Here is a 27,797-nt window from a genome sequence, read left to right on the forward strand (position 1 = left end):
TGTAAAGGTGATTGTACTTTTTCTTCTTTTTAAATCTAGATTTTTCTTTGAAGAGAAAATCGAACATTAGAGGCACTATTGAGAGCAAGTGGAAACAAGGATTCAATAGCTAATACATCTCTTACATTTCTATTCTTTTGTATTGTCTGATTTAGAATTCTTTGTTTTCTTATTTGAGAACTACAAAAGAATCCCAGAATAGAAATAAACTTAAGGGAATAGCAAAAGGAATTTGAACAATCGATTGCTCAAGGGAATCGATTGTTCAGAATTTTGCACTATATGCTGAATGTGTTAAATGTAATTAATTGCCAGCCAAATATTACGTATAAGATGTGAAAAATGTCATTTTCTAATGCAGTATTTTTTATTGTCTCACAATGTTCTAAGTGCCAAGTACATAATAGGTACTCAACACGTTTCTAGCCAATGATTTAATGACCTGACAAGTTAATTTTGGACTAACATTCAGAGATTGAGTATTTTTTAATGGGCACATAAATTACTTCTCTACCTCATTAGTTAGTTAAATCTTTATAAAGCTTTAGGGAAATTTTTGTGTGTATGTGGAGAAACCTGTCCTTAATTATCTTTTAATTAGAAAACTCATTATTTCCACTTCCTTGCAAATTCTAAATTTTTAATGTTAATCATGATAATTCATCTTAGGTGATATTATTTTCCATATTTTAATTTTTCAAATGGGTGCTTACCCTGATATAAAAGATGTATAAGGTTTTAAGACATTTTACTTGTGGTGCAGATAACCTGGTTTAGTTCAATACTGAAGCAGGACTGAATCTGAATTTTCTCAAGGTTAATGCTGTATATGTAGCTCCTTATTTTCTGTGATGATGCAAACTGCCAAGGATCTTTCCAGTTAGAAGAGACTTTAATAAGGCTATTCTATAATAGGTCTTTCTTTTTCCGATATTTCAAACCAAGGATTCTAACATGTTCTCTTCCCCGAATTTGTCGCTACTCAAACAACAAAATCCTGGCTCACGCCTGTAATCCCAGCACTTTGGGAAGCCAAGATGGGCAGATCACTTGAGATCAGGAGTTCAAGACCATCCTGGCCAACATGGGGAAACACAGTCTCTACTATAAATACAAAAAATTAGCTGGGGATGGTAGTCCCAGTTACTCGGGAGGTTAAGGTGGGAGAATCACTTGAACTTGGGAGGCGGAGGTGGCAGTGAATTGAGATTGTGCCATTGCACTCCAGCTTGAGCAGCAGAGCGAGACTTTGTCTCAAAAAAAAAAAAAAAAAAAAAGGAAAAGACATTGAATCCTGAAACGTGACTTTTTTATTTATTTTCTTTCTTTTTTCTTTTTCTTTTTTTTTTTTTTGAGACAGAGTCTTACTCTGTTGCCCGGCCTGGAGTACAAGGGCGTGATCTCAGCTCACTGCAACCTCCACCTCCCAGGTTCAAGTGATTTTCCCACCTCAGCCTCCTGAGTAGCTGGGATTACAGGTGCATGCCACCACACCAAGCTAATTTTTGTATTTTTAATAGAGATGAGGTTTCACCATGTTGGTCAGGCTGGTCTTGAACTCCTGCCCTCAGGTGATCCACCCAACTCAGCCTCCCAAAGTGCCGGCATTATAGGCGTGAGCCACCACGGCCAGCTATTTTTATTATTTAAAATAAAAGTGCAAAATCAATGTTAATCAACTATGTAAAGCATATTATAAATATAAATAAGAATTTCAATTCTGGTAAGGATGGTTTAATACCAGGGTTCTTTGGCAATATAATTACTGAAATATAAAAAGATTTTTAGCATCTTGTCCATAGATTTTTAGCATCTTGTCCATAGATTATTTTATGATTTAATGTTCCTAAGAATACCTACATCAACTGGTTCTGTGTTGAAACCTTCAAAACACCAACCTTTGTTTCAAGTTTTTTCTTTACATAATTTTGTGATTACACATTAAAGTGGAGTAGATATGGTGAGCTCTCTACTGAAACTTGTCAACCAAAAACCTGAAAGGCAAAAAAAAAAAAAAAAAAAAAAAAAAACAGAGAAAAAAATCTGCAAATGTGTTGAATTTATTTGGGAATTAGAAAAGAGGATTATAACCTGAGATGCACAGCTATGGCAAGCTACAGATGCATCTGAAGAAGGGAGGATAAAGGGAAACTTTATTGGCAAAAGGAATTCACATAAGCTGCTTGGAAACAGACATTGGTTTTGGATATTCAAAGTCAGACTTGGTGTCATTTTAGAGGAGGAGATGCCGTTACTGGGCAGGTGTTATTTTGAGAACATTTTATCTGAATTGCTGCAGTCCTACAGAATTTCTTTTTTTAGAAAGTTTTTTTTTTTTTTTTTTAATTTTGAGATGGAGTCTTATGTTGTCACCTAGGCTGGAGTGCAGTGGCTTGATCTTGGCTCACTGCAACCTCTGCCTCCCAAGTTCAAGTGATTCTCCTGCCTCAGCTTCCCAAGTAGCAGGGGTTATAGGTGTGTGCCACCATGCCCAGCTAATTTTTATATTTTTAGTAGAGACGTGGTTTCACCATGTTGGCCAGGCTGGTCTTGAACTCCTGATCTTGTGATCTGCCCTCCTCAGCCTCCCAAAGTGCTGCACCCAACCAAGACAGGACTTTCTAAAATGTCTTTTATCTTTGCCATGTAATCATGAAGCCTACTCCTTCATGCTCTCCTGGCTCAGTTTTGTGTGTGACAAAAGGTGATTTCATCCTGGTATCTGTGACTTTCACAAACCTTTATTTATATATTAGTACCTCAAATATTTAAAAAAATTGCAAATCTGTACTCTTGCCTCAAAAAAAAAAAAAAAAAAGATTTAGTGCCAAAGAGTAAGTCTTATTTTTAAAATATTGTGAATGAGACTTTTTTCCATTTGATTTTTTAATGCCTTATGATGATATGAAAGGAAAGCTATGGATTTCAAAACATATAATCCTGTATTCTATCTTAATCTTTTATTAATGCTCACAGTTGTTTTAAGGTTACATCTCTTATCACAGTGTATAATTATAATATTTGAGGTAATGATAACTTACATCTTCTTTTCAATATTTATATCACTTATTGTGCTTGCTAGAATCTTGAAAAGAGTATTGAAAAATTGGGTGATAGGCTCTTCTGCTTTGTTCCTATTTCAGTGGAAATGTCTTTGGTATTTCACCAGTTGACATATTTCCTTTTGTTTTATGACTTTTAGAAATGACTGCTAAAATTATCAAATGCCTTTTTTTGGAATCTAATGATAAAAATCATATAGTTTTTGATCTTTGAATTTATGAGTATAGTGAATATATTCATAAATTTTTCTGCACTGAAACATTCCCACATTTCTAGAATAAACGCTATTTCGTTATAAAATATTTCTATTTTAATTACTTGCTAGATTTCATTAGTTTATGTTTTGTTTATATGGTTTCAGAATTAAAAAAAAATTTTTGTTGCAGGATCTCACTCGGGTGCCCAGGCTGCCAGTGGTGTGATCTTCGCTCACTGCAGCCTCAACCTCCCAGGCTCAAGCCATCCTCCTACCTCAGCCTACCAGGTAGCTGAGACCACAGGTGCACTCCACTACCCCTGGCTAATTTTTGTATTTTTTTGTAGAGATGGGGTTTTGCCATGTTGCCCAGGCTGATCTTGAACTCCTGAACACAAGCTATCTGCCAGCCTCAGCCTCTCACAATGCTAGGATTATACACGTGAGCCATCGCACCTTGACTTTAACATTTTTTTTTTTTTTTTTTAATAGATGCACTGTCTCCGTATGTTGCCCAGGCTGGTCTCCAACTCCTGGCCTCAAGCGGTTCTCCCACCTTGGTCTCCCAAGTGATGAGATTACAGGCATGAGCCATCCCACCCTGCCTGACCAGAATTTCTGTTTTTGATGAAGATTGGTCCATAGTTTTATTTCTCTGTGCTATCTTTATCCAGTTTTGATATTAGCGTTAGCCTAACTTTGTAGATGAATTTAGGTTTTCACCTTTTTTTCCATGCTCTGGAATAGTTTAAATGATGAAAAATTACCATCCTATTTGGTCTTTGAAAGTTATAGACCCTGCAGTTACAGGCTGCAAAACTACGTGGGCTTGCGGATATTTCTAGAGGTAGATCTTTGATCATTTTTATCTTCTATAGTTATTGATTTCTTTGATTTTCTTTCTCTTCTTGAATCAATTTTAGAATTTATGTGTTTCTAGAAAATCATGTATCTCATCTAGATTGCCAACTTATTGGCAAGTTGCATGAAATATTTTCTTTCTTTTTTTTTAATGAAATATTTTCTTATAATTATTTTAATATCTTCCATGGTGATGGACGTTTTTATTATCTCATTACCAGTATTAACTCTTTAGGCAAAATACTGAAATAAACTTTTTCTTCCCCAACCTGATTATCACAGATTCTAGTAACATACCTTTACTTTTTAAAGAAAATAAGGCAACTATCTAAGACTCAGAGTTTTCATAAAATTTGAAAGATCCTGCAACTCCTATCATTTCCTGCTGTTTATCCTTATCCTGTTCATATTTTATTAATAATAGCACTTAATAAGTTTATTATGTGTCAGACACTTGGTAAATAAACTCTTTACTTGCATTATTTAATCCTCAGAGTAGCTCTATGGCCTAGGAATTAGTGTTCCTGTTTTATGAATGGGTAAACTAAAGCTCAGTGAGGTTATGTAATATGGCCAATGAGATTCAGTTAGCAGGTGGCAGAATGATATGGGAACTAGGTCTGTCAGATTCTGAGGTTTGTGCATTTAATCACCATTCTCTGCTTTTAGTATTTTTCTCATTATTCCAAATTATAATACTTTTTTCTAAAAAATAAATATATCAACAAGTATCAAAGGTCTAAATAAAACCATATAATAGCTTGTAATTAAATATAAGTTGTGAACCTAAAATAACCTTGTTATTGTAATGATTTTTTAAAGGCTATATTTTTGAGATATTTCTGTGAGCTTTTCACACTTCATCTCTGTATTTTGAGACTAGACATGGAGCCTGATTCCTATTATTTAGTCTAAAAGAAAAGATGTCACTTTTTTTGTATTTAGAGATCAGTAGGTGTCAACTAGTAGTTCCATTTTTTAAAAGGATTATGGTAAAATAGATAACAGGCTGGGTGTGGTGGCTCACGCCTGTAACCCCAGCACTTTGGGAGGCCGAGGCGGGTGGATCACGAGGTCAAGAGATCCAGACCATCCTGGTCAACATGGTGAAACCCTGTCTCTACTAAAAATACAAAAAATTAGTTGGACCTGGTGGTGCGTGCCTGTAATCCCAGCTACTCAGGAGGCTGAGGCAGGAGAATTGCCTGAACCCAGGAGGCGGAGGTTGCAGTGAGCGGAGATTGCGCCATCGCACTCCAGCCTGGGTGACAAGAGCGAAACTCCGTCTCAAAAAAAAAAAAAAATAGATAACAAAAGTCTAACCATTTTTAAGTCTACAAATAAGTGGTGCTAAGCACATTGTAGTACAACTATTACCAACATCCATCTCCAGATCTCTTTCCATCTTACAAAACTAACTCTGTACCCATTAAACGATAAGCCCATGTTCCCTGGCAACCACTATTTTGCTTTCTATGGATTTGACTACTCTAGGTACCTCATGTAAGTGGAATCATGTGATGTTTGTCTATTTTTGACTGGTTTATTTACCTCAGCATAATAACCTCAAGGTTCCATGTTGTGGCATGTGAATGGATTTCCTTCCTTATTATAGCTCAGTAATATTCCATTGTATGTATATACCACATTGCGGGTATCCATTCATCTGTCAGTGGACACTTGGTTTGGTTCTACCTTTCAGCTATTGTGAATAATGCTGCTATAAACATGGGTGTACAAATATTTCTTTGAGGTCCTGTTTTATTAAAAAAAATTACTTTACTTTAAAAAATAGATTCAGGATCTTGCTATGTTACCCAGGCTTGTCTTGAACTCCTAGGCTCAAACAATCCTCCCACCTCAGCCTCCCAAAGTGCTGGGATTACAGGCATGAACCACCATGCCTGGCCAAGACCTTTTCTTTTTAAATTATACTTTAAGTTCTGGGGTACATGTGCAGAACATGCAGGTTTGTTACATAGTTATACACGTGCCATGATGGTTTGCTGCATTCATCACCCCGTCATCTACATTAGGTATTTCTCCTACTACTGTCATCCCTAGGCCCCTACCCCGCAATAGGCCCTGGTGTGTGATGTTCTCTTCCCTGTGTCCATGTGTTCTCATTGTTCAACTCCCACTTATGAATGAGAACATGCGGTGTTTGGTTTTCTGTTCCTGTGTTAGTTTGCTGAGAATGATGGTTTCCAGCTTCATCCACGTCCCTGAAAAGGACATGAACTCATTCTTTTTTATGACTACATAGTATTCCATGGTGTATATATACCACATTTTCTTTATCCAGTCTATCATCGATTGGCATTTGGGTTGGTTCCAAGTTTTTGCTATTGTGAACAGTGCCGAAATATACACACATGTGCCTCTGTCTTTATAATAGAATGATTTATAATCCTATGGGTATATACCCAGTAATGACGTTGCTGGGTCCAATGGTATTTCTAGTTCTAGCTCCTTGAGGAATCGCTACACTGTCTTCCACAGGTGGTTGAACTAATTTACACTCCCACCAACAGTGTAAAAGCATTCCTATTTCTCCACATCCTCTCCAGCATCTGTTGCCTCTTGACTTAATGATCGCCATTCTAACTGGTGTTAGGTGGTATCTCATTGTGGTTCTGATTTGTATTCCTCTAATGACCAGTGGTGATGAGCTTTTTTTCATGTTTGTTGGCAACATAAATGTCTCCTTTTGAGAAGTGTCTGTTTGTGTCCTTTGCCCACTTTTTGATGGGGTTGTTTGTTTTTTTCTTGTAAATTTGTTTAAGTGCTTTGTAGATTCTGGATATTAGTCCTTTGTCAGATGGGTAGACTGCAAAAATTTTCTCCCATTCTGTTGGTTGTCTGTTCATTCTGGTGATAGTTTCTTTTGTTATGCAGAAGCTCTTCAGTTTAATTAGATCTCATAAGTCTGTTTTGGCTTTTGTTGCCATTGCTTTTGGTGTTTTAATCATGAAGTCCTTGCCCATGTCTATCTTCTGAATGGTTTTGCCTAGGTTTTCTTCTAGGGTTTTTATGGTGTCAGGTCTTACATTTAAATCTTTAACCAATCTTGAGTTAACTTTGTATAAGGTGCAAGGAAGGGATCCAGTTTCAGCTTTCTGCATATGGCTAGCCAGTTTTTCTACACCATATATTAAATAGGGAATCCTTTCCCTATTGCTTCTTTTTGTCAGGTTTGTCAAAGATCAGATGTTTGTAGATGCGTGGTGTGATTTCTGAGGCCTCTGCTCTGTTCCATTGAAGAGCTTGTTTCTAATACCCAGAGGTGGAATTGCCTAATGATATGTTAATTCTATTTTTAATTTTTTGAGGAATCGTTTACACTTAATTTTAACTAAACGATGCAATAAAGCAATGTTCCATTGCCTCGGGTCCCAGATTCAGTACATCCTTGAAAGTCAGTGACATATAAGAAAAGGTAATCCTGGGATTTATGTTTGGTATGAGGTCCTGGGCAACAGGGGAGTTGGGAGGGCCAAAGTTCTGGGATCTATACCTTACTAAAGTTTTCTGCCCTAGCCCACTCAGCCTGCCTGGCTTCTATAGTTTAGAGGATGACCATTGGTACTGTGGTTTGAGTAGCATTACAGAAAAGCTACAGGACAGGTCCTAAATAAGTATGGATTTTTTTTCCAGGCTTTGTAGTGAATCTGAATTGTTATTATTTAGAGAAGCATTAACTCACAATGATTAAGAACATGGATTCTGGAGCTCGACCTCTTGGGTTCAACTTTATTTACTCTTTGGGCAGTTACTTAAATTATCTGTACCACAATTTCCTCATTTATACACTTATTATTATTATTTGTCTTTTTTTTCCCCTTTTTTTGTGGAGAACAGGGTCTTGCTCTATTGCCCAGGCAAGTCTCAAAATCCTGGGCTCAAGCTATCCTCCCGCCTCTGCCTCCCTAAGAGCTGGGATTACAGGCATGAGCCACTACGCCTCACCTCCTTATTTGTAAAGCGGGTATTGTGATAATATCTACCTCATAGGATTACTGGGAGGATTAAACGAATTGATATATGTAAGTGCTTAGACAAATACTTGACATATAGCTCTCACTCAGTGCTAGTAATAATAATTGTGTTTTTTTTTTTTTTTTTTTTTTTTTTTTTGAGATGAAGTCTTGCTCTGTCACCAGGCTGGAGTGCAATGGCACAGTCTTGGCTCACTGCAGCCTCCGCCTCTCGGTTCAAGTGATTCTTCTGTTTCAGCCTCCCGAGCAGCTGAGACTACAAGAGTGCACCACCACTCCTGGCTATTTGTTTTGTATTTTTAGTAGAGACAGGGTTTCACCATGTTGCCCAGGATGGTCTTGATCTCTTGACCTTGTGATCTGTTTGCCTCAGCCTCCCAAAGTGCTGGGATTACAGGCATGAGCCACCACACCCAGCTAGTAATAATAATATTATTATTTTTTAGAGAAAGGGTCTTGCTATGTTGCCTAGGCTGGAGTGTAGTCGTGTGATCATAACTCACTGCAGCCTCCACCTCCTGGGCTGAAGCATTCCTCCTGCCTGAGCCTACCAAAGTGATAAGATTACAGGCAGGAGCTACCATGCCTGGCTGAATAATATTATTTTAAATTAGTATAGGTTATGATGTGGCTTTCCTTTACAAATCTATTTTATTATTATTTTTAATTTTTTAATTTATTTATGTGGCTTTCCTTAAAAACCAGTAAGAAGAGTAAGATTCCATTCTGTGCGTTAAGCTTTTTGGATTGAATATACTATGAATCAAAAAGATGTGATGGCAGTGGGCCGGGCGCGGTGGCTCACGCCTGTAATCCCAGCACTTTGGGAGGCCGAGGCGGGTGGATCACAAGGTCAAGAGATCCAGACCATCCTGGTCAACATGGTGAAACCCCGTCTCTACTAAAAATACAAAAAATTAGCTGGGCATGGTGGCGTGTGCCTGTAATCCCAGCTACTCAGGAGGCTGAGGCAGGAGAATTGCCTGAACCCAGGAGGCGGAGGTAGCAGTGAGCCAAGATCGCACCATTGAACTCCAGCCTGGGTAACAAGAGCGAAACTCCGTCTCAAAAAAAAAAAAAAAAGATGTGATGGCAGTGTAAAGAAACAGGATTTGCTCTCAGATCAGCAAGATTAAATTATAGCTTGATGAATTCTAGTCTATTTAGTATTATATAGATTGGATTATAGCTTGATGAAACATAGAAAATGGATTTTTAGTCACATAGAAAATTGATGCTATGACAGGAGTTGGTCAGAGAGGTTTGTGTTGTCTCTTGCTGTCTGGACCCTTCTAAATACTGTCCAGGGACGAGATGCCCTTGTACATACCCCACCCACCATTTCATTCTAAGCCAGCAGATGTCAGTCACCACTATAAAAGCAGAGTCTGATAGCACTAAACTTTTGAGTCAAATAATGGACTCCTGTAATCCACAAAGCAACGTCATGATAATTTGGCTTACCATGTAGTTTATCTACATGGAGAGGCTATATTGTTGCAGAATATTCAGGAGACCAGAGAGACCACTGGGTGAAACAGGAGGATTGTGTTAAAGGGGCCGCTGGCTCAGTGGATTAGCATCCCAAGGCTGAGCAAATGGGAAAGAAAATGGGGTACTTTATATACATCCAGGATGTCCTAGCGGCTAACAGGTTTACAGAAGCCAGAGCAAAGAACAGTAAATTAATTTGTAGCATGTCTTGTGATGTATGTTACATTTGAAAAATAGCATTTTCAGAAACGCATTGTACATTCCTTGGGTGTTCTCTTACCCTGTGACCTTGTAGCTGGTCAGCAAGAAAAACAGGAGTCTTGAGATGCCTGGGAACTTTGCTGAGAATGTGGAGAGAATAGATAAGGTAGGTTTTACAGGGAGTTAGTTAGTTTTAAGCAGAGCTGGGGGTTAGGTTTTATAACACACAACACAGCAAAATTTGCTTTTTTATATAGTAACTACAAATTATGAGCTTTCATTTTTACTATTACTGCTATTATTTAATTCCCTTCTTCATTCCCCCCTTTGTTGCTTTTTATAAATAACACTTTAATAGAAAGCAACACCACTACTTTAATCATTTAAGTTACTGTTACCTTTAGAGGTTTGCCATTTTTGATTCGTTTTCATCTACTTTTTCCTTCTTTTTTCTTTTTTGATTTAATTTGATTGGTGTTTCTCTTAGCTTATTTACTAGATTTACTTAAGCATATTTATGACTTCGTAGCTGAATGTCAGGGTGGGAGGGTTAGTTGTATTGTAGAGCTTTTTAAGAGAACTCTTTTGGGAGGAATGCCTTTGTAGTTTTGGTGGACAGCAGGTTGGTGTGTTAGCTTATGGTAAGCGTATAGCACCAAGTTGAATTTTTTAGCACCAGGTTGAGAGTTTCTTTTCTGCTATGAGAGGCACAAAATGAACTTTTAGCACCTGATGGCCCCTTCGTGACTGTGGCTGTCTTAGGTTATCCCTCCTCTGAGGAATCTTATCAGTCTTTGGCTAACCAGCCATCTACCTGGGGCCAACCAGGGTGACAGTTTGAAGGTTGGAAGGCTGTCGGGGGCTGACCGGCAGAGCATGGTGGGTCTGGGAGCAGACCTATTACACATTTTTAAGTTGTTTTTCCTGTTGAGTTGCCTGCTTGGGAAAGGTGGTAATAGTAAGGCTTTCTGGGCTCTTAACATAATACTGGCTTTGTTTCAGCTTTTTTTATCCAGACATTTGCTAACAGTTGGGTTTAGCTAGATGAACATCCTTACGTAAGCCCATAGAAAGCACCACTGTTATACGTGTTATTTTGAGGTAGTTCTGTTTTCTCTTGAGGTACAGGCTGGTACTTAGTTAATGCCGTTAATCGGCTGGTGATTTGCTTGGCTACTACAGCTTGTATAGTTGACAGAATACTCCCAGTTAAGAGAGGGGTAAGAGGCAAGGAAGTATTAGGCATTTTCCTAATATGATTACTACTCCCGCTATTAGGGTTTTAGAACCTCTAAACTATAGAAACCATTTTCCAAAGAGGGAGTCTGGTGACTACCCTTTCCAGGTTGGTACTGGAACATGAGGTAGTATACGCATTCTGGAGGGAATTTTTATGACTGCTGTTTGTTATTATTAATTTCTAGACAGCAGTTTGATAAGTTAAACTTCTTACATACTTCTCCTTTTCGGGCTGAAAGATAATTTAACGCTAGTCTGTTCTGGCAAATGGCATTTTTTACCTTTGCGGCTACTATGGCTAGCAAATTTAAAGCTGTGGATGCTTCATTGGTTATGATTTTTAGAACCACCTGCAGCCTCATGATGTGGTTTATCATATAGATGGGAATGCGTTATTCCCATGATGCATTTTGCACCCAAGTAGCTGGGCCGTAATAATTATTTTCTCTGGGGGCTAGTCTGTGTATCTCCAGTTTCCTATTTGTACATTTATTATAATCGTACCAGTTTATAGCATTACTATTCCACAGAGGGATTTGAGTAGGCACGGTTTGCTTTTTGGAGGGTTGTAGGTTTTGCGATTATGCCATATGCATGCAGTTAGGACTTTTTTAACAAGGGTGTTACAGCAAGTTGGGGCTACAACTATTTTCTTATTTTGAAGAAATGTTTTTAGGACCTGTTAGGCATCTAAGCATAAGGACACACTTTCATGATGAGAAGCAGGTACCCAAGTTAGGTTGTAAAGGGTTACTTTTTCTGTTCTTTCATGGAGCTTAAACTATACCCCAGGTAACCTGGACGACTTGAATATCTTCTTGCCTCTCCAGTTATAAGTCTTACTAGAAATCAATACATTAGTTTTTTGTCTTTATGTGTCAATTTCAAGAGCTTCATTAATCCAAACCTGCTTCCAATGAGTAAATCCATTCTCCTTGTAGGTAGGAGGGTTTGGGGTCTTAGCTATGTATGCTCACTAGGTAATTGAGCGTACATAGCTAAGACCCCAAACCCTGGACCTTGGTAGAGTCACCAAGATAATATGTCCCTCCCTTCACTCTCACCCTGGTGCCTTCTCCAGATCATTGTATTTCTAGCTACCTTAATTTACTTCTATTTTCTTTATTTCCGTCATTTCTCTATGTGCGGAGGCAGAGATATGCTTCCATATCACCATTGCCAGTTTGCTGAAGAGAAGTGGAGCAACCCAACTTCTCACTCTCAATCCCTAGGCCAGCCTGACATGACCAAGAATCGCTGTGTAGTGAGCAAGGAAACCTGATCACGGTACTGCAGGATCTCACTTTGTGGAACTGTTGCTTTGCTATGTGCCATCTTGTAGCAGACAGAGCTGAAAGGAACCTTAAAGATGAACTAGCTCTCATTTCTTGTTTTATAGCTAAGGAAACAGATTACTTGCCTTGGGCAGTATATCTTTATGCTCTTCTAATAGTCTTTGTCTAAGGTTGGCTGTATTGGCCTGCACTTATGACCTGTCAGTAATCTTTTAGCCCTAGTCTTATCTAGCCAGTACAAAAATTGAACTGCCAAAGGCACTTTTCTTTCCTGTAGTTCTGACAAGTTCTTTTTTTGTTATATACCATTGATATCCAGGTTCACATTAGAAATATAAGAGTTCATCATTGATGTCAGAACCGTGTGTCTTTCTTTTCTTTTTTTTTTTTAGACTGAGTCTTGCACTGTCACCTGGGCTGGAGTGCAATGGCGTGATCTTGGCTCACTGCAGCCTCCACCTTGAGGGTTCAAGTGATTCTCTTGCATTAGCCTCCTGAGTAGCTGGGATTACAGATGCCTGCCACCATGCCCAGCTAATTTTTTTGTAGTTTTAGTAAAGATGGGGTTTCACTATGTTGGCTGGGCAGGTCTTGAACACCTGACCTCGTGATCTGCCTGCCTCAGCCTCCCAAAGTGCTGGGATTACAGGTCTGAGCCAATGCACCCAGCCAGATCATATTTCCGGTTGGATTCTTTGTAGCCTGATTCATGTTGTAGCCCGTTCACTTTGGGGTCAGATTTCATGGCAACAAATTGGATCTGTTTTAATAATGATCAGAGATGCTGGATTGGTCATGTTGGGATCTTTATAACTCAGTATCCCAAATCGTGGACATAGGATTTCATGAAATAAAAATAAACCCCAACAGTGCTTCTTTAAATAACAATCATTATATACCCACAGTAAAACTATATTCCAATAATTCCATTAAAATTTGCATGCTGAGTTGCAGACTTGCTATTGGCAAGAGTGAAGCAAGTGGGTGAGTGAAACTGTTTTGATGTGGGAGCATTTTCAGATAGGAGTTTAGTTTTGATGAATGTGTCCATGCAGGAATTGGACTCTGAGTAGGGTTACAGTATCTCCTGATGGGACCTGTCACCCATGTCTGGGCAGTAATGTTGACATTTGAGGCAGCAGGCAGGATGCCTGCTTCTAATGTACTTGAGTGAGTAGCTGAGCTAGCCAAGGGCAGGTTGAATGATTAATTCAGAAATGGGATTCTTAGTAAACTGAAGACTTTATTTGGGAACCAAAAACCTCAAAAAATAGTCTCTTCATTTCTGAACTGCGTATTTTCCCTGAAAAGTATGTATTTTTTCCCAGCAAAATTTTGTTGGGGGTTATGTTACTGAGGAATGAACAGAGATGACTAAGTGGAAGTATTATGTAAAGGCATACTGTACTCAAAATCTGAAGACCAGCAGCAGACTTAAATTCTGACTCTTGTTATAACTTTTTAAAAGATTTTGTATATGAATCAAGTATATGAATATACTGTATGATGGTGGATGAGGCTTTTCGTTGTACCATTGGTTTGAATTTTCAGGCATGGTTTGGCAGTGTGAGAACTCTATAACATTAAAAAATTCAATGAAAAGTAAATATATATGTAAAAAGCAAATAAAATTTGCATACTAACAATAGAACTTTGATTTAAAAGTTTTATTCATCTTTATTTTAACCACAATACTAATTGCTATTCCTAAAATATGTTTTTCTTTCTCCTCCTCCTTCATGGAGTATTAAATGTTTTAATGTCGTGGCAAATTCTTTTATTAGCTTAGGATTACTTTATATATATATGTATTAAGAAAAAAATTAATAGCAAGTTACAAGTAAATGTACATTTTTCTTGCAATGTATCTTTCATATTTCAAAGAGGCAAGTGGCAGCAAATGTGAAATAAGCATAAGCAAAGTGCTTTCATTTAAGTGCTTAGAGAATTAGTCAAGGAGCACTTCCCAGAAGTGTGTTTTGAAGAAGCTTTTAAGAGAAGGTACAAATATTCACTGGTGAAGAGGACGGAGTCAGAAAAAAGGGAAGTAAACACACATTATGCATTGGGAGCTGCATTAGAAGGGGAATAGATGCTAACAAAAATTAAAACATCTGTTGCAGGATGGTTAAGGAGGCTTTCAGCTGGTGTGGAGAATGGATGTTGAGTCATAGTCATTGGTAAAGTTATTGCAATGTCAGTTCAGCCTTGCTACCTACATTTTGCCACATAATGTGCTAGATCCTAAGGGCAAAGCTAAAGAGAAGGGAGAGACAGTGCTTGACCGGTAGGAACTTCTGGTCTTGCTGATGAGACAAGGCAACTGGAAGCTAAAGGAGGATCCTTGAAAGCCAGTAAGAGGAACTTGGATTTTATATGGTATGTGATGACAAGAGCCATTGCAGGTTCTCATGTACCATCTTTCCTCTATCATCTGCTCGGTAGGGAGAGGTCTGAGCTGGGGCAGATCAAACTGAGCAGGTGGCTAGGTTTCAAAAATCAATTTTTATAGCAATATGTAATCAGCAGAAGAGCTTTTTCCCACACAAAACTATTTTGAATCACTTTAGAAAAACATGAGCTGCCTAAAATCTTCTGTCCACGACTGACAATTAATAGAAAATCACTGGTTTGCTTTTGCAAACAGCACTTAATGTCAGTAGATTCAGGCTGTTTTTCAATTTTACAGTACATTTTTTTACTGAAACCAATTTAGGCAGCTATTTCATCCATGGGCTTTTGCAGTGGAAAGACGATGTGGGTAGAATAGAATAATGAGATTCCTTTTCCGCACCAAAATATTAGCAAGCTGCTAATGGTTCCATTTTGATACTGTCACTTTCAAAATAAAGGAGAGAGGTCAAGTTGCTTATGGAAACCTTTAGGAATATGTTTAGAATAGTGCAACTTTGTAGTAATCGATCTGGTAAATGATTCAAGGTTTGCTTTTAGCGCATCAGTTTATCTCCATCTTGGCTCAGCCTAAGAGAGAAAGTTTCCAGGTTTTTATTGCCTATCAATAAGTCCCCAGGTAATTGGTTTATGCTGTAGGAATGCAGACTTTATTTTTTCCCTTTCTTCTTGTTTTTCTTCTTTTCATCTGCCTCCTTGCTACTTGCAAACTGTTCTGTGATTTCCACTGTTTCCACTGACCTTTCAGTGGGAAGCCTTCCAAGGTCGTTCGTTTCCTGGAATGACATTTGAGGCATATTTAAGTGCCTTACAATATTTCTGGGTTGATTTGGGTTTTGGCCCACATGCATTGGTGGTAAGTGTATGAGAGGCACCACCACAAAAACAACAGGAGCCCTGAGGTCTGGAGGTAGGTTGGGTGGCAGTTGTCCACTCGTCATTTGAAAAGACTGTCCAGGAAAGGCATTGTTTAAGGCGTAGCTCTCTAAAGCCACCTGCGCTTTCGTGTTCGGATTCTGTTTTGTTTGGAGAAGTATATCAGTGAAGTAAGGTTTTATGCCTGTTATGGCATTGATTTCATATGCGTTGTGCCTGTCAGCCAGTGCTCTCCTAGTTAAAATGGGCTGGAAAACATGTGATCCTGAGATACCACTAACAAAGTTTTGGAGGAGAGAATGCCAAATCCCACCACTTATTGGACTCAAAATGACCTGCGGCCATAAGCTAGCCAGGCTCCGGAGAGCTTCGCGGTTCCATGCTGAGGCAGGAAAGTCCATCTCAGTATGATAGAGCTGAGAAAAATAAATACTAAGAGTGACGCCTGGATACGTAATCAGGAAATTGTACATTTTGCTGATGCAGCAGTGGTTAGCTTCGTTACAAGGGGAGTTGCTGGAATACAGAATGATATGCCTGATGCTGTCATTACTGTCTATGGCTGAGTCAAGGTAGCCATTCATTTCAAAGAGCATTGATTCTGGATGGATATAGTTCCCGGTGCAACTGCTAGCATGGCCCTTTTGCACCAGGCTACCAGAAGGAGTTTTTAGTTCATAAAATGTGAAGTGTTTTGTTTGATGATATGTTGGCCCATAAGGGAATCCAAAAATCTGGCAAAATTCTGTGCGGGAAATTCTTGCTTCTTCACCTGTTCGAATATGGTAAGGACAGTTAGCGCAATCCAGAGAGAAGCTTAGCCAGTAATAAGGTTTTACTATTGTCCCACGATTTGCTAGGTATTCCTCATATAAGGGCTCCATTGCTAGATTTACGGTCTTCTAGCTGCAAACCTAAACAAGGAAGAGAAATCATGTATAAAACCAGTGCAGGAAAAACTAAAGCTGATGCATTAATTTATTAAACCATACTTTCTTTAAAGGAAGTAGCATAATAAAGATAGTGATATATGACTAGGTTAAAGAGTTCAGATGCATTATTCTTTGAGACTCCTGGGGCATGGGGATGAAACAAAAGGGAAAGGCATTATGCACCTTTACCTGTTTCAGAGACTCCAAGTCAGTAAAGCAAATGGGTTAACAATGCAAGTGCTAGAAACAGACCGTCTGCAGTTAAATTTGGGCTTGACCAGTTATCCGCTTAGTGGCCTTTGGCAAGTTATTTAACACCTGGGAGCCACAGCTTTCTTGTCTGTAAAATGAAGATATGAATAGTACTTACCTCATAAGATTGTCTTGAGCATTGAATAATATAAATGAATACACATAAAATGCTTATTATGTGCTTGCCACATAGTAAGGACTCAGTAAATATTAGCTCTTAGTAGTAAAAGTACAAATCCTAGGGTTATCTAGATTATTTTTAATTGTGGAAGTACAAAAAAAGGGTTTTGCATTTTGTTCATAATCTTCTCAGAATATGATAACATCTAATGTATTATGCAGAACTATTGAGTGTGCTTGCATTTAAAATCAACTCTTTCTTAAAATCACTGGCAATAATTTGGAGATTTTCCTTTTTTTTTGAGACTGGGATCATGGGATCTCTTTTTCTTAATGGTAGAGACTTACACTTGTGGAAGTGCCACTTGAGTATTCTTTGGGTTGTGGACACTCATTCACTGATATGTAAGAGTTTTCTTTCCAGTGAGTGGGTCTTGTTAGAGGATTTTTGAAAAATTACTATTATGGAAAGCAAATATGGTTCTTTAGAATGTTTCAAATCAGCAGTTGCTGGGATATTAAACTCAGAAAGCTGAGATCTTTAAGTAATGATTTTTTCATTTAAACAATATTCCTTCAGTTGTCATTGTTCCTATAATGCCCTAGGAGCTACCTGTTTTGTTTGCTTTTGAGACAGAATCTTGCTGTATCGCTCAGATTGCAGTGCAGTGGCATGATCATGGCTCACTGCAGCCTCAACCTTCTGGGCCCAAGTCATACTTGTGCCTCAGCCTCCCAAGTAGATGAGACCACAGGTATGCACCACCATGCCCAGATAATTTTTTTTAATTTTTTTAGGAGGGACGAGATCTTGTTATGTTGCTGATGATGGTCTCAAACTCCTGGGTTCAAGTGATCCTCCTACACTCCAGTCTTTTTGCTATATGTGTATGTTATGTATAATATAAATAAAGTCATGTTTTATACCCTGCTTGTTCACTTAATACTGTGCCATGAACATTTTCCCATGTTATTAAAAGTTCTTTAAAAAATACAATATTCATGACTAATTAGTACTTTATTATATAACATTCAGTTTCTTGCTTCTTTTAATTATTATAACATTTTGATGAATATTTCCATAAAGAAATTATCTATTGCATATATCATATAATAAATTTTTACTATAAAGAGTCAGAGATTCTTTTTTTAAAAGTATAGATTACTAGAAATCATAGTATTAGGTCAAACGTTGTCAAATCGCTTCCTAGTAAGGTGTACCAGTCTTATCACATTCTGTTGCAGTGTTGTTTATCCCACTTTGAGAAGTGAGCGCTGGTATTTCTTTGTTGCTGTAATGTGTGCCTTTACTATTTCTAGTGAAGTTGAACAGTTTTTGACATGCTTATTGTTCTGTGGTATTTATTCTTCTGTGAAATATATTTGACTTTTTAATCTATTTTTTGTTTGAGGATTTTCTTTTTTTTAATTGCATTTTAGGTTTTGGGGTACATGTGCAGAACATGCAAGATAGTTGCATAGGTACACACGTGGCAGTGTGATTTGCTGCCTTCCTCCCCTTCACCCACATCTGGCATTTCTCCCCATGCTATCCCTCCCCAGCTACGCACTGCTGTCCCTCTCCTATTCCCCCCAATAGACCCCAGTGTGTAGTGCTCCCCTCCCTGTGTCCATGTGTTCTCACTGTTCATCACCTGCCTATGCGTGAGAATATGCGGTATTTCATTTTCTGTTCTTGTGTCAGTTTGCTGAGAATGATGTTCTCCAGATTCATCCATGTCCCTACAAAGGACACGAACTCATCATTTTTGATTGCTGCATAATATTCCATGGTGTATATGTGCCACATTTTCCCAGTCCAGTCTATCATCGATGGGCATTTGGGTTGGTTCCAGGTCTTTGCTATCGTAAGCAGTGCTGCAATGAACATTCGTGTGCACGTGTCCTTATAGTAGAATGATTTATAGTCCTTTGGATATATACCCAGTAATGAGATTGCTGGGTCAAATGGAATTTCTATTTCTAGGTCCTTGAGGAATCGCCACACTGTCTTCCACAATGGTTGAACTAATTTACACTCCCACCAGCAGTGTAAAAGTGTTCCTGTTTCTCCACATCCTCTCAAGCATCTGCTGTCTCCAGATTTTTTAATGATCACCATTCTAACTGGCGTGAGATGGTATCTCAATGTAGTTTTGATTTGCATTTCTCTAGTGACCAGTGATGAAGAGCATTTTTTCATGTTTGTTGGCCTCATGTATGTCTTCTTTTGTAAAGTGTCTGTTCATATCCTTTGCCCATTTTTGAATGGGCCTATTTGTTTTTTTCTTGTAAATCTGTTTTACTTCTTTGTAAATTCTGGATATCAGCCCTTTGACAGATGGGTAAACTGCAGAATTTATTTCCCATTCTGTTGGTTGCCGATTCACTCTAGTGACTGTTTCTTTTGTCATGCAGAAGCTGTGGAGTTTGATTAGGTCCCATTTGTCTATTTTGGCTTTTGTTGCCAATGCTTTTGGTGTTTTGGTCATGAAGTCCTTGCCTACTCCTATGTCCTGAATGGTTTTGCCTAGATTTTCTTCTAGGGTTTTTATCGTGCCAGGTCTTATGTTTAAGTCTTTAATTCATCTGGAGTTAATTTTAGTGTAAGGTTTCAGGAAGGGGTCCAGTTTCTGCTTTCTGCACATGGCTAGCCAGTTTTCCCAACACCATTTATTAAACAGGGAATTCTTTCCCATTGCTTGTTTTTGTCAGGTTTATTAAAGATTGTATGGTAGTAGATATGTTGTGTTGCCTCCGATGCCTCTGTTCTGTTCCATTGGTCTGTATCTCTGTTTTGGTACCAGTACCATGCTGTTTTGATTACTGTAGCCTTGTAGTATAGTTTGAAGTCTGGTAGTGTGATGCCTCCTGCTGTGTTCTTTTTGCTTAGAATTGATTTGGCTATGCAGGCTCTCTTTTGGTTCCATATGAAGTTCAAGGTGGTTTTTTCCAGTTCTGTGAAGAAAGTCAATGGTAGCTTGATAGGGATAGTGTTGAGTCTGTGAATTACCTTGGGCCGTATGGCCATTTTCACGATATTGATTCTTCCTTACCATGAACATGGAATATTTCTCCATCTGTTTGTGTCCTCTCTTATTTCGTTGAGCAGTGGTTTGTAGTACTCCTTGAAGAGGTCTCTTACGTTCCTTGTTAGTTGTATTCCTAGGTATTTTATTCTCTTTGTAGCAATTGTGAATGCCAGTTCATTCTTGATTTGGCTCTCTTTAAGTCTGTTATTGGTGTGTAGGAATGCTTGTGATTTTTGCACATTGATTTTGTATCCTGAGACTTTGCTGAAGTTGCTTATCAGTTTCAGGAGTTTTTGGGCTGAGATGATGGGGTCTTCTAGATATACTATCATGTCGTCTGCAAATAGAGACAATTTGGCTTCCTCCTTTCCTATTTGAATATCCTTTATTTCTTTTTCTTTCCTGATTGCTCTGGCTAGAACTTCCAGTACTATATTGAATAGGAGTGGTGAGAGAGGGCATCTTTGTTTAGTGCCAGATTTCAAAGGGAATGCTTCCACTTTTTGCCCATTGAGTATGATATTGGCTGTTGGTTTGTCTTAAATAGCTTTTATTATTTTGAGATATATTCCATCAATACCGAGTTTATTGAGGGTTTTTAGCATAAAGGGCTGTTGCATTTTGTCAAATGCCTTCTCTGCATCAATTCAGGTAATCATGTGGTTTTTGTTTTTGGTTCTCTTTATGTGGTGAATTACGTTTATAGACTTGCATATGTTGAACCAGCCCTGCATCCCTGGAATGAATCCTACTTGATCATGGTGGATAAGCTTTTTGATGTGCTGTTGCAATTGGCTTGCCAGTATTTTATTGAAGATTTTTGCGTGTATGTTTATCATGGATATTGGCCTGAAGTTTTCTTTTCTTGTGGAGTCTCTGCTGGGGTTTGGAATCAGGATGATGTTGGTCTCATAAAATGATTTGGGAAAGATTCCCTCTTTTTGGATTATTTGGAATAGTTTCAGAAGGAATGGTAACAGTTCCTCTTTGTGTGTCTGGTAGAATTTGGCTGTGAACCCATCCGGACCTGGGCTTTTTTTGTGTGTGGTAGGCTCTTAATTGCTGCCTTGACTTCAGATCTTGTTATTGGTCTATTCATAGTTTCGACTTCCTCCTGGTTTATTCTTGGGAGGACACAAGTGTCCAGGAATTTATCCATTTCTTCCAGGTTTACTAGTTTATGTGCATAGAATTGTTTATAATATTCTCTGATGATGGTTTGAATTTCTGTGGTATCTGTGGTAATTTTTCCTTAATTGTTTTTATTGCATCTCTTTGGTTATTCTCTCTTTTCTTTTTTATCAATCTGGCTAGTGGTCTGTCTATTTTGTTGATCTTTTCGAAAAACCAGCTCTTGGATTTATTGATTATTTTGAAGGGTTTTTTGTGTTTCTATCTCCTTCAGTTCTTCTCTGATCTTAGTAATTTCTTGTCTTCTGCCAGGTTTTGAGCTTTTTTTTTAATCTTGCTCCTCTAGCTCTTTCAATTTTGACGATAGGGTGTCAATTTTGGATCTCTCCATTCTTCTCATGTGGGCACTTATTGCTATATATTTTCCTCTAGAGACTGCTTTAAATGTGTCCCAGAGATTCTGGTATGTTGTGTCTTCATTCTTGTTGGTTTTGAAGAACTTCTTTATTTCTGCCTTCATTTCATTGTTTATCCAGTCAACATTCAAGAGCCAGTTGTTCAGTTTCCATGAAGCTGTGCGGTTCTGAGTTAGTTTCTGAATTCTGAGTTCTAACTTGATTGCACTATGGTCTGAGAGGCTGTTTGTTATGATTTCAGTTGTTTTGCATTTGCTGAGCAGTGCTTTACTTCCAATTCTGTGGTCAATTTTAGAGTAGGTGTGATGTGGTGCTGAGAAGAATGTATATTCTGTGGATTTGGGTTGGAGAGTTCTGTAAATGTCTTTCAGGTTTGCTTGTTTCAGGTCTGAGTTCAAGTCCTGGATATCCTTGTTACTTTTCTGTCTGGTTGATCTGTCTAATATTGACAATGGAGTGTTAAAGTCTCCCACTATTATTGTGTGGGAGTCTAAGTCTTTTTGTAAGTCATTAAGAACTTGCCTTATATATCTGGGTGCTCCTGTATTGGGTCCATATATATTTAGGATTGTTAACTCTTCTTGTTGTATCGATCCCTTTACCATGATGTAATGTCCTTCTTTGTCTCTTTTGATCTTTGTTGCTTTAAAGTCTATTTTATCAGCAACAAGAATTGCAATTCCTGCTTTTTTTGCTCTCCATTTGCTTGGTAAATCTTCCTCCATCCCTTTATTTTTAGCCTTTGTGTATCTTTGCATGTGAGATGGGTTTCCTGGATATGGTACACTGATGGGTTTTGGCTTTTTATCCAATTTACCAATCTGTGTCTTTTGATTGGTACATTTAGCCCATTTATATTTAGGGTTAATATTGTTATGTGTGAATTTGATACTGCCATTTTGATGCTAGCTGGCTGTTTTGCCCATTAGTTGATGCAGATTCTTCATTTTGTTGATGCTCTTTAGCATTTGGCATGTTTTTGGAATGGCTGGTACTGGTTGTTCCTTTCTATGTGTAGTGCCTCTTTCAGGAGCTCTTGTAAAGCTGGCCTGGTGGTGACAAAAATCTCTGAGTACTTGCTTGTTCGCCAAGGATTTTATTTTTCCTTCACTTATGAAGCTCAGTTTGGCTGGATATGAAATTCTGGGTTGAAAGTTCTTTTCTTTAAGGATGTTGAATATTGACCCCCACTGTCTTCTGGCTTGCAGGGTTTCTGCCAAGAGATCTGCTGTGAGTCTGATGGGCTTTCCTTTGTGGGTGACCCGACCTTTCTCTCTGGCTGCCCTTAGCATTTTCTCCTTCATTTCAACCCTGGTGAATTTGACAATTATGTGCCTTGGGGTTGCTCTTCTTGCGGAATATCTTTGTGGTGTTCTCTGTATTTCCTGGACTTGAATATTGGCCTGCCTTGCTAGGTTGGGGAAATTTTCCTGGATAATATCCTGAAGAGTATTTTCCAGCTTGGATTCATTCTCTTTGTCACATTCAGGCACGCCTATCAAATGTAGATTAGGTCTCTTCACATAGTCCCACATTTCTTGGAGACTTTGTTCATTCCTTTTTGTGCTTTTTTCTCTAATCTTGCCTTCTTGTTTTATTTCATTGAGTGGATCTTCGACTTCTGATATCCTTTCTTCTGCTTGATCAATTCAGCTGTTGAAAGTTGTGCATGCTTCGCAAAGTTCTCATGTTGTGTTTTTCAGCTCCTTCAATTCACTCATATTCCTCTCTAAGTTGTCTGTTCTTTTCATTTCCTCAAATCTTTTTTCAAGATTCTTAGTTTCTTTGCATTGAGTTAGAACATGTTCTTTTAGCTCATGGAAGTTTCTCATTACCCACCTTCTGAAGTCTGATTCTGTAATTTCATCACAATTATTCTCTGTCCAGCTTTGTTCCATTGCTAGTGAGGAGTTGTGTTCCCTTGTAGGAGGTGAGGTGTTCTGGTTTCGGGTGTTTTCCTCCTTTTTGTGCTGGTTTCTTCCCATCTTTGTGGATTTATCCACCTGTCGTCCTAATAGTTGCTGATTTTCCGATTGGGTCTTTGAGTAGACGTCCAGATTGTTGATGATGAAGTATTTCTGTTTCTGGTTTTCCTTCTAACACTCTGGCCCCTCTGCTGTAGGACTGCTGAGGTCCACTCCAGGCCCTGCTTGCCTGGGGAACACCTATAGCAGCTGCAGAACTGTGAGGGTTGCTACTAGTTTCTTCTTCTGCTATCTTCGTCCCTGAATGATGCCCGCCCAATGTCAGTCTGATCAGTCCTTTGTGAGGTGACTCTTTGGATATATGTGGGTTAGGGAGCTGCTTGAGGAGCCAGTCTGTACTCAAGTGCTGAGCTGTGAGCTCCATTGTTCATTCAGGGCTGCTAGGCAGGTACGTTTAAGTCTGCTGCAGCAGAACTCATAAAGCCCCTTTTTTTCCTCGGGTGCTCTGTCCCTGGGAGTTAGGGCTTTATTTATGAGTGTCTGTTGCACTGTCCTGCCCAGCAAGGAGGCAGTCTAGTCACTGCCTGCCTGTAGTGGCTATGCTGAGCTGCTCTGGGTTCTGCCCTGCTGCCGTGGGCTCCGCCCTGCTGCTGCATGTAGTTCCCTGTAGTCTTGTGTATAAGGGTGTGGTTAGAACTGCCGTGGTGATGGTGGCCTGCCTTTGTAATGGCGGACTCTATCTGTTATGGCAGGTTGCCTCGGCAATGGCAGGCTGCGTCAGCAATGGCAGAGTACCTTCATAGTGGTCGAGTGCCTATGTAATGGCAGACGCCCCTCCCCCACCGAGCTGCACTGTCCTGGGTTCAGCTGTGCTTGCCATGAAACTCTCAACCCCGAGCGTTTCCAATTGCTGTTTTGTTTGTTTTTGTGGGGTTGGGAACCGCCGAGTCTGATCACCTGACTCCCTGCCTCAGAGCACTTTTTTTTTTTTTAAGTTGAACGGTTGACTCTCTCCCAGGTGTTCCAGTCACCTGCTGAAAGGGCGCCGGGATCTGTGTGATTTCCTGTGTGGCGACCCACTGCGCCGGCCGAAACAATGTCCCTGCCTGGGTATCTCCTGGCCTGGCTTTCTGTTTAAGTCCCATTTAATCAGATGAATGTGCTAATCTGCCTTCCAAAATCTCTAATTGCTGGTTTAACAGGGCAACCAAACCAGTGTATTTTGTATGGAGTGCCGCTGCACTGTGGCACCCGCTGAGACAGCTGCGCTGGCCCAAACAGCCGCACTGGTGGCCCGTGGGGCTCCTACACCTGGGAATCTCCTGGTCTGTGGGCAATAAAGATCTGTCTGGAAATGCGGCATCCACTCACCCTCTGCACTTTCACTGGGAGCTGCAATCCTGATTTGGTCCTACAGCGCCATCTTCTCTGGGGACGGCCCTGAGGATTTTCTTAATGGTTTATAAGACATCTTTATGCATCAAGAATATTAAATCTGCCATATTTGTTTCTAATTTTTTATCTGGTTTGTACAGCCTCTTAATTATGCCAGTGATATTTTAATTGCACCAAATTTTACATTTTTTTTTTTTTTTTTGAGACGGAGTTTTGCTCTTGTTACCCAGGCTGGAGTGCAATGGCACAATCTCGGCTCACCGCAACCTTTGCCTCCTGGGTCTGGGCAATTCTCCTGCCTCAACCTCCTGAGTAGCTGGGATTACAGGCACGTGCCACAATGCCCAGCTAATTTTTTGTATTTTTAGTAGAGACAGGGTTTCACCATGTTGACCAGGATAGTCTCGATCTCTTGACCTTGTGATCCACCCACCTCGGCCTCCCAAAGTGCTGGGATTACAGGCTTGAGCCACCACACCAGCCCAAATTTTACATTTTTATGTGGTCCCATGTCTCCTATTACGATTTGCTTTTTCTTATTGTATTTAGAAAAGCTTTCCTCATCAAAGCATAATTAAGTATTTCCCATATTTTCTTCTAGTATTTATGGTTTCGCTTTTTACTTGTCAGATAACAAAACTGATAAGGCAGGAAATCTAAATGAGGTAAACTGACCATTGCAACAGAATATATTTTTCACTTCTCAAAATGTCATTTATCGGGTCACAATTCTAAGCACTTGTGCTAATAAATACATTATGGCCTCTCATATGGAAGTGCTTGTTCACCTCTCTTCCTGAACCCAGATCAGCTCAGCCATTGCTGTATTTGATACACCTTGATCTCTAGCCTGAAACCTGCAGCATCTCTATGCTATTCCTGTTCTGGGCAGAAAATATGTTAAAAGCTTCAATCCAACTCTAGGTGGAGTGTGACTTTACTCGTGTCACCATTGTCTCAGTGGCTAATATCCTGTAGCAACTCTGGCACTACATACCCACCAGATTCTAGATTTCCCCCAGCCTCTGCTGTGTCACCTTAATCCATAGGATTGGACATTAGCTTGTTTTTTCCTTAGTACTATATTTTCCTGATGTAACTGAATTCCTAAGCTGAGGCTTCCTAGACCTTGTCATAGTTTTCCTTCCAGGGAGCTGGATTTAGCCTTTGGCAGTTGACAGTCTCTTGAAACCTGATACCATTTCCTGCTTGCTCCCAAGCATTGTTTTCTCCCTGGACCTCCTCCTCCTGGCTTAGCTTTCCTCATTGGGCTGGGTAGATCTCTCCATCAGAACTTGCCAAAACCAAGCCCAAACTCACATGCTTTTTAATATTGTGCCCTTAATGCGGTCAGCCCCTGGGTGGTCCACCAGACATCCGGGTTACTACTCAAATTATAATTTCAACTCACCCACAGACAGTATACAGATTGATTTGGCTTAATCTTATGGAAACAGAACCAAGAGGCACTTTTCTGTCTTGATCACTATTTGTTAAGGTGGTGTGTATGTAGAGTTAACTATATATAATAGTCCCATAATTACCCTTTGGGGAAACAAAAGTCTTTGTGTGTTTTTAGATAAAGGTAGCAAAATGGAAACTTCCTGTTGCGTTTCTAAGCACTCCTTCCTTTACACCCCTGTCTTCTGTGGCTGTTTTAGCCAGAAATGATACGTGATGTCTGTCTTTAAGAGAGGACAGTGGCCTTGACACATAGTGGAGGAAGCTCTGTCATCTCATTCTTGATGATGGCTTTTCAGTGTCAACCAACTGTAATTTCCTATTGGTGAAGTTTTCATGTTTTCAGTCTGTCTGGGCTTGTTCTTTGATCACCCTCATCTGAAGAGGAAGCAGGAAAGAACTGTTGCCCCCTTTGAACTCTTGTAGAATTCATGGTTTATTGTATCAATTTGTTACCAATCACAGACTGTCTTGTTAACTTTTGGTATCTGTCATTTTATTCTCCCCTAACCAGGTAGAAATGTACCCTGTTTAGGCCCAGGGCCTCCCTCAGCAACCTTGATTGGCTCACCAGCCAGGTTGCTTAAGACTTGTTTCCCTGGTAGCTGGTGTCCCTACCTTTTTCTTTTGCTTTGTCTGTGCTTGGGAAATGCACGTTATACTCTGTGGAACAGATCTGCAAGCAGTAAGAAACAGAGATGTGTAGAGCCCAGCATGCTGGAGGGCTCTCTGCATCTGGCTGTGAGTGGCCCCTGGACTGGGACCGTGGGAGGACAGCCTTCCATAGTTTAACATAAATGAACCACACCATAAGGACAATCTGCTCTCATTTCACTCAGCTAGGATTTAGTGCGTACTGTTAAGGCACAGTTTGCACTGGAGTAATTGGAGAATGGAGTTTGCCCTTCTCAATCTGTGCACAATCTGTTAGCAGCTAAAAACAAATGTTAGCAGTTGTAATTACCATCAGTTTGTCTCCAGGCTTGGATCACATTCCAGGTGTTAGAAGAGATGGTCCGTTTCCTTTTTTTATTCCTTTAAGTCCCATGCCCAGTTTCAAGTAGCTTCACAGGGCAGTTGTGCTGCAGAGATTTACCTTATAATAGGTTTAGGACTCTTTCACAGCTTGTGTCGATTCCTGCATTTGAACTTTGCTGTTTCAAGTTAGAAAGACCTTGCTGAGGTGTGGCTACCTCTAAGAACACTGTTGACTGGGTGCCATGGTAACGTTTGCAAAGTAGCTACTGCTAGGATACAGCTCTGACACTTGTTACTTTATTTGCATATCAAGCCACCTGTTCCAAAGATGAAAATATACAGGACTGCATATTCCAGTCTGGGTAAAAGGGGTAATAGCTGACTGTTGCAGAGAATGCGTTGAGGTTTTCCTTCCTCTAGCTGAAGTATCAAGTTCTGAGGGCCTGTTCTTCAGCATTTTCCTCTGGTCTAGAGAGGTGCCAGGCCTGGTGGTACTCTTGCCTGTGCAGGTGCCAGGGCT

General features: G+C 39.5%; 2 protein-coding genes across 4 annotated transcripts in view; one reads left to right on the plus strand and one right to left on the minus strand.

Annotated features, from left to right (window-relative positions):
* The window catches only part of RGL1 (ral guanine nucleotide dissociation stimulator like 1), a 303,693-nt gene that overhangs the window by 1,952 nt on the left and 273,944 nt on the right, over nucleotides 1-27,797 (plus strand). The gene's annotated exons all lie outside the window — the stretch shown is intronic.
* Nucleotides 14,000-27,486, minus strand: APOBEC4 (apolipoprotein B mRNA editing enzyme catalytic polypeptide like 4). Its single transcript, XM_008984847.5, has 2 exons — nucleotides 27,264-27,486; nucleotides 14,000-16,549 (listed from the first exon to the last, which is right to left on the minus strand). The coding sequence occupies exon 2, from the start codon at nucleotides 16,517-16,519 to the stop codon at nucleotides 15,410-15,412; it is 1,110 nt and encodes a 369-aa protein (XP_008983095.3). The 5' UTR covers nucleotides 16,520-16,549; nucleotides 27,264-27,486; the 3' UTR covers nucleotides 14,000-15,409.

This window comes from Callithrix jacchus, chromosome 18, assembly GCF_049354715.1.
Source record: "Callithrix jacchus isolate 240 chromosome 18, calJac240_pri, whole genome shotgun sequence".
NCBI lineage: Eukaryota > Metazoa > Chordata > Mammalia > Primates > Cebidae > Callithrix > Callithrix jacchus.

Coding starts and splice junctions, on each gene's coding strand:
- APOBEC4 (XM_008984847.5), bottom strand. CDS start 16,519: ATGGAGCCCTTATATGAGGAATACCTAGCAAATCGTGGGACAATAGTA.